This window comes from Psammomys obesus, unplaced genomic scaffold (assembly GCF_907164565.1).
Source record: "Psammomys obesus unplaced genomic scaffold, mPsaObe1.curated_primary_1811, whole genome shotgun sequence".
Lineage (NCBI taxonomy): Eukaryota > Metazoa > Chordata > Mammalia > Rodentia > Muridae > Psammomys > Psammomys obesus.
Window position 1 is genome coordinate 1 of NW_026592883.1, and position 7,451 is coordinate 7,451.

General features: G+C 46.0%; 1 protein-coding gene across 1 annotated transcript; it reads right to left on the reverse strand.

Annotated features, from left to right (window-relative positions):
- Window positions 1-1,070: 1,070 nt before the first annotated feature.
- LOC129683204 (uncharacterized) lies at window positions 1,071-7,425 on the reverse strand. The gene is made up of 2 exons (XM_055615840.1): window positions 7,281-7,425; window positions 1,071-1,947 (listed from the first exon to the last, which is right to left on the reverse strand). Exon 2 carries the CDS (start codon window positions 1,890-1,892, stop codon window positions 1,071-1,073), a length of 822 nt encoding a protein of 273 aa, XP_055471815.1. The 5' UTR covers window positions 1,893-1,947; window positions 7,281-7,425.
- Window positions 7,426-7,451: the final 26 nt, after the last annotated feature.

Sequence of the window (7,451 nt, forward strand, 5' to 3'; positions counted from 1 at the left end):
AGCAGGAGACCGGCGCCACCTTGTAGTGGCGGGAGCGGCTCCCGACATCTCCCCCCTTTTTATTAATTAAAGGCCATTTCAACCAGAAAAATTAACACACCATGAGGTCACCGATCAGCCTGCTGAGCCAACAGCATCAGCGATCAAGGAGTTTACACAGTGTAGGAGACCCTCTGCACCCTTAGCCCCGTGCAATGGGAACCCGAGCCCTGGGGAGTGCAGAGGTCTGTCCAGAACAGCATCCCGGTGCAATGGGAACCTGTGCCCTTCAGGGGTGCCATAAGTTCTAGACAGAGTCTCAACGGTTGAGCAAGTTAAGCCAAACTTGGGGGGATGCCCCCTGTTCCACAGCCAGCATAGCCTGCACCATGGCCACATTTTTAAGATGTTGTTGTCTCTTGAATCTGCAGAGCAACCAAAAACAGAGGAGCAGTCCTGCAAACAGGGTTACTCCAAACATTCCCACTCCAACCCACTCCTTAAAATAGGAGAGGGCGGAGGACACCCAATTAAACAATCCTTGAGTAATGGAAACGTCTAGGCGAGTGGAATTAATTTGAACAATTGCTAGGCGTAATTTTCTTATTGTCTCATCAAATTCGGCGGACCAATTAGATTGCAGCAAACGAGACAATTCTATGGATAAATTTGCAGCCCTAGTAAACCTGTTATATGGAACAGAAGTTACACAAATTCCTGGTAATGTAGTTTCACATCCCAACTGAGCCAGCTGCCACAAAATCTCTAGCTGTTCTTGAACCAAATCAATACGTTGATTAACTATCATTAATCCTCCTTTTAACTGATTGTTCATGGAAGCCTGTATATCTATCGCTTCACTAACTGATGCTGACAAATTATTGAGGGTATGAGCCGTGGCAACCTGGCCATTTAATGCTAAGGCTGATATAGTCAGGGAGGCTCCAACCGCCGCAGTGGCTATAATAGCCACTATTGCTGCGGTGATACCAAAATCACGCTTTTGACGAAATAGGGCCAAAGAACTACTAGTCCTCACTGGAATAGGCAGAAAACGGGGCATGCGGGCTACAGTAGCCAAGTCATACTCACTAGCATTCCAACACAGAGCATACTGTCCAAACAAATGGAGGCCAAACACAAACTGGGGTGGGCTCCACCGACTTTAGTCCTCCTAATTCCGTCGCGGATATGGATCCAGGTCTGACATTTGCAAGCAGAGTGGTAGTAGCTGTCGCTCCACCCAAAATGGTGACCATGGGTGAGAGATCTGTGCAACTGCCACCAACACCACACAGCAGCCAAATATTAAAGGGATTGGTGGGGTAATTCCAGGGACTCATTTCGGTGTAATTTCCATACCCTTCCAAGGGTGAAAAGGTAAAGAGTCCATTTTCGAGCAGATGCGCTCTGCGACTCTGACAGCCCGTCCATGGGAAAATAATTGAAGAGTCCGCATGCCGGCCAGTGCAGAAGGGGGCGTACTGAGGTTGGTGCTTTCGTTCATTGCTCCCATAAGATGAACCGTGCTGTGGCCACCATCCAAAAAGGACCGTAGCATTAGCTGAAGATGTACGATTCCTGATGGTCTCTTTTCCTAACTTGGCATAAGAAAAATTTCCTAGCTTTATACATGAGTCAGCATGAGTCTGGTTGGTTGTAAAACAAAGACTGCCGTTATTTGGCTGGGTGTTGTTGTCTGGTATAGGGGCTATGTCCTGAGACATTGGCAAATATGGTAGCCCAATGGAGTCATTGGTGGTAAAGAAACGGGGGAAGACTTGTGCATCATACATGACTGGCATTGGTCGTGGGAATGTTGATAGGATCCCCCAGCGGATCTCCTGGGTCTCCACCTTCAGGTCCATCTGCACTCCGCTCAAGATCAGGATCAGGGTTAAGATCAGGCTCATCTTGCTTGACCACTCTGGTCAGCCGCGCTGGAACCCAAATCGGATTTTCTTGGTCCTGTGGGAAAACACAAACAGCTCCCCTGGATCTTATTAAAATAGGATCCGGTCCTTTCCATTGATTATCAAGCACATCTTTCCATTTTACCAGCTCATTTGAGGAGGCATGGTCAGCATGTCTGTCTGCAGCAGACCGCCCACACGAATCCAATTTCAAAAAATTTAAAGTAAATAAAGCAAGGGATATGGTTGCTTTCTGTCCCATTGTAATGGGGCAGAGTCCCCCCTTCTGTTTTTGCACATAAGTCTTTAAAACACCATTTGCCCGTTCTACCATGCCTTGCCCTTGTGGATTATAAGGCAATCCTGTTACATGATGAACTTCCATTTTTTGGCAGAACTGTTGAAAAACCTTAGATACATAAGCAGGGCCATTATCAGTTTTTAGCTGACGTGGCTTGCCCCAGGCTGCCCAGGCCTCCAGACAGTGGGTAATGACATGAGCCGTTTTTTCTCCTGACAGGGGAGTGGCATGAATCACTCCTGAGCATGTATCAACAGATACATGTACATATTTAAGTCTGCCAAAGGCAGGAACATGAGTAACATCCATCTGCCAAATATGTAATGGCTTAAGACCTCTGGGGTTGACTCCAATGTTGGGTGATGGCCGAAACTCCGCGCAACTGGCGCATTTTAAAACTATCTCCCGAGCTTCTGCGCGAGAGACGCCAAATCTCAGCCTGAGCGTATCAGCTGGAACATGATACAATTCATGAAAGGAGGTGGCATTTTTTACAGGATTTAATGCAAGACAAATTGCTCTGGTAGCCTTGTCTGCTAAATCATTAGCTCTTGTCATAGGTCCAGGCAACAAAGTATGAGCTCTCATATGCTGTATGAAGAAAGGATTTGCTCTATTCCTAATAATATGTTGTATCTCATCAAATAATATTGCCACAGTACTTTTAGAAGAAATCAATCCCACTGTCTCTAGAATTTTTACTGCTCCCACCACATAGTGTGAGTCAGAAACAATATTTAAGGGCTGAGAGAAGTTCCTTAGAACTTCAGCCACTACTGCACATTCAACCAATTGTGGGGAGGAAAATGAAAACTGCTTTTGAAATGATTGTCCACCCACAACATAACTCCCTATGCCAGTTTTTGAGCCATCAGTAAACACATCAATAGCCCCTACAATAGGTTGGCTTTGTGTAACTCTTGGAAAAATAAATGCATTAGTTAAAGAGAAGTGCAACAATGGATGTTTAGGATAATGATTATCTATATTACCAGTAAAGGTGCAGCGAAGAATTGCCCACACATCCAAAGTGGCACATAACACCCCTACTTGATGAGCGGTGTATGGCACAAAAATAGATGCTGGCTCACAGCCAAAATGAGTCAGGGCTGATTGAACACCCTTTAAGGCTATTTCTCCAACTTGAGTTGGGTAATGACTTAACACCTTTCCTGGAGATGTCTGAGAATGAATCCAAAGCAAAGGTCCCTGCTGCCATAGGACTGCGGTGGGTTGCTGTGGTGATGGGATAATGCATAAATGGAATGGACTGAAGGGGTCCAGCCGAGTTAAAGAGGCTTCCTTAAGCCTATTTTCCACCTTAGTTAATACTTCAGCAGCCTCCGCTGTAAGCTGCCTACTAGAGGTAATGGCTGAATCTCCTTCAAGGATGGCAAACAAAGGCCTAAGTTCTGCAGTAGTTAAATTCAAGTAAGGCCTTAGCCAATTAATATCGCCCAAAAGTTTTTGAAAATCATTAAGCGTGTTGAGCACATCTCTCCTAATGGTAATCTTTTGAGGTCTAATGCATCTAGGATAAATAGTTGAGCCAAGGAAATTACCGATCTCTCCCTCTTGTACCTTTTCAGGTGCTATGTACAAACCCTTTTGTTTTAGGTTAGCGGACAACATCTCAAATGCCTGTTGCAGTAATGCTTGCTCAGCATGGCATAGCAAGATGTCATCCATATAATGACATACCTTAATAGCAGGGAACCGATTTCTAACTGGCTGAATAGCGTTGGCCACATAGAGTTGGCACATGGTTGGACTATTGGCCATTCCCTGAGGTAAGACCTTCCACTGATACCTCTTATCAGGTTGTTCATGATTTACACTAGGCAAGGTAAATGCAAACCTAACTCTATCCTGATCGTGTAAGGGAATAGAGAAGAAACAATCTTTAATATCTACCATTACCAAATTCCAGTTCGCAGGAAGGGTAGACAACAATGGTAGGCCTCTCTGAATTGGCCCCATAACCTGCATTTGTTTATTTATAGCTCTTAAATCATGCAACAATCTCCACTTTCCAGATTTTTTCTTAATGACAAAGATGGGAGTATTCCAAGGTGACTGTGAGCACTCAATATGGCCATGGCTGAGCTGCTCTTGAACTAGCTGCTCAGCTGCTGCAAGCTTTTCAGAGGTTAAAGGCCACTGAGGAACCCAAACTGGGTCCTCTGTAGTCCAGGGAATGGGAATCGCCTCCTCAGTGGCCCCTAGGAAAAACCCAGGCCTGTTCTATCTTTCTTTTCCGAGGTTGGGATAGGGCTAGTGCGTCCTTGCAGGCATTTACCCAGTCCTTTACCTGGAACACATCCCATGTTCTTCATTATTTGTTGACTTTGAGGAGAGTATTCATTAGTTAAGGTAAAATCCAATTGTTGTAACACATCCCTTCCCCATAAATTAATGGGAAGAGGTAGCACATAAGGAGCGAACATGCCCCTTTTTCCTTCCTCATTTTGCCAATGCAAAGTCTTCGCACTCTTTTGAGGAGCATTTTCATATCCCAACCCTTGTAGGGATTGAGATGATAGAATAAGAGGCCATCGCGACGGCCACCAAGTTTTAGAAATTATGCTGGTATCTGCTCCAGTGTCCAATAGACCTTGAAAAGTTTTCCCTTCTATTATCAAACTCATCATAGGGCGTTCTTGCATACCCAATGACAAGAACATATGCTGTCCTCCCGAGGAACCAAAGCCTTTTTCTCCTCGAGTAGTTTTATCACTTGGGAAGTTCTGATGTAAACTGGGTAAGATCAAAAGTTGGGCCACTCTGTCCCCAGGCGAGATGGCACTAATCCCTCTAGGGGAGGAACATAACATTTGAATTTGTCCTGTGAAATCTTGATCAATGACTCCTGGATGAACTTGCAATCCTTTTAAGGTGGCAGATGAGCGGCCAATTATCAGTCCCACTGAACCCTCTGGCAAGGGGCCTGCTAAATCTGAAGGTATAGGCTGACATCCCATTATAGGTGTCAATACTGCTCTGGTGGTGGCACGCAAGTCCAATCCTGCTGATCCGGAGGTTGCTCTCCGGATGGAGTCATCTTCACAAACCCTTTTGATTGGTAGGGTGTCTGCTGGATGGCCCCATACATTTGTCTTGGGCCCTGGGGTCGGGGGCCCCTGTTCCCGTTTTTTGGCTGCTCAGTAGAGCGCTCCGGAAGGGGCCTCCCCTGATTGTCCTTAACAGACCTGCATTCATTTGCCCAATGCTTTCCTTTTTTACACCTTGGGCACAACCCTGGCTGTTTGACAGGCTGAGCATTAGGGGTCGCAGTTGGCGCCCGACACTGCCTTTTCATATGACCCATCTTTCCACAATTAAAACACTTTGCATTTGCAGCCTTCTGAGCTGATAATACCGCAGCTGCGATGCCCTGATTAGACAGTGGACCTCCTATCTCTCTGCACGCTTTCATCCAAGCGTTTATTCCTTTTCCTTTCCAGGGAGTAATGGCATTCCTACACTCCTTGGTACATTGCTCAAAAATTAATTGCTCCACAAACGGTATTGCGCCCTCAGGGTCCTCAAATATTCTTCCTGCTGCTTCCATCATTCTAGCCACAAAGTCTGAAAAAGGCTCTGTAGCTCCTTGTATAATCTTTGTCAAATTTCCGGTAACCTGTCCCTTATTTGGTAAACTCCTCCAGGCACGAACAGCTGCCTTGTTGATCTGTTGGTACACCTCAGCAGGATACATTGACTGATTAACAACCCATTGACCTTGACCTGTAAGCATATCATAATTCCATTGAGGGTGCTGATTAGTTGCATTCTGCCTAGCCTGAGCCATGCATAATTCCTGATAAATTGCTCTCCAATCAAGATATTGACCCATAGAGAGACATGCCTTCACGGTATTATTCCAGTCAGCAGGAGTCATAGCATCAGCAGCTAGCCTCTCTACCAATGCCAAGGTAAAAGAGGCACTGATACCATACGTCTGTACTGCCTCCACCAATGTCTTCAGTTGTTTCAAATCTAGAGGAGCATATTGCCTCTGATTTTGAGCATCTTCCCATACAGGAAATGCTGCTTGTATCTTTCTAACTTCCTTTTCAGGAATGCGTGACGGCCTTCCTCCTGATCCTGTGTGTTTTTCCACTTCCTCATAGGGAGGAGCTGTTGTACTGCACTTAAAAGCTACAGAGCCACGCCCAGGTGAATAAGGCGGGACGGGGCCATATCTCTCTTCCTCATATTTTGCAGCTTCCTCATCTAACTCTGCCTGCTCAGCAGGGTCAAGACCCGACTCCTCAGAGTCAGATGACTCCTGCTCATCCTCCCCTTCAGAAGAAGATGATAGAGTGCAATTTTTGAACTCAGTGAGGAGCGGATATAATTTAGGTTTTTCATCCTCATCTTTTTTTTCTTGCGGGGTTGGTAAGAGTTGCAATCTTTTTGCCTTATCTTCAAGCTCCTCTTCCTTCTTTGCAAGTTGTGCTGCCCTTTTTTCTAACTTAGCTAGCTTGGTTAACACATCCTTGTTCTCATGACTTTTCTTTTCTTTTTTCTTAGAAGGCTTCTTCCCTTTATTAGCCTCTTTACCCTTTTCAGCTTCTGATACACTATCCTGATGGTCTGACAAGACCCGCTGGCCTTCCTTGATCTTTTCCTTGCACCTCTCATCCTTAATGCACGATTTGAACAATTTATACAGTGGCCATACCCCTGGTCTTAGGGTCCCGTTCCTTTTCTCGTGTCAGATCCCCACTTAGCTTGCTCCATGATCCTTCCGTAAGGGACCCGGAGAGAACGAACCAGGGAGCCACTCGATCTACTTCTTTGAGAAAGTTCTGCAACACCCGATCTGGGACCTTAAGCTCCTTCTGTTTCAACAGCGCCCGCGCTGCTTCTAGAAGCGGCTTATTCCATTGCTCCTTTATCTACAGGGGAGGGTGTGGCAACTCAGTTATCTACTTGAGGATTACAGCCAAATTATGCAGTGTCGCAAAAAGGACGAATACAAACCGTATCCCGTTTCCCACAATTAAGACACAGACAACAGAAAAGAACGAAAACGAGACTAACAACGAGAAACGGAATCACCCAGACCACAGAAATCATACCTTGCTGAAAAGTCTCCGGAGTTTCTCAGGTCACTGGCTTGGATCCTCTTTCCGACGAGCAGTCGGGGTCCTCAAAGCTGTCCCTCTACCCGGGTTCGGCGGCTTCCCGGGTTTCGGCACCACTTGTCGCGCGCAGCCTTCGCCGATAAGGGTGACGCGGCAACCGAGGAG

Coding starts and splice junctions, on each gene's coding strand:
- LOC129683204 (XM_055615840.1), bottom strand. CDS start 1,892: ATGAGCCTGATCTTAACCCTGATCCTGATCTTGAGCGGAGTGCAGATG.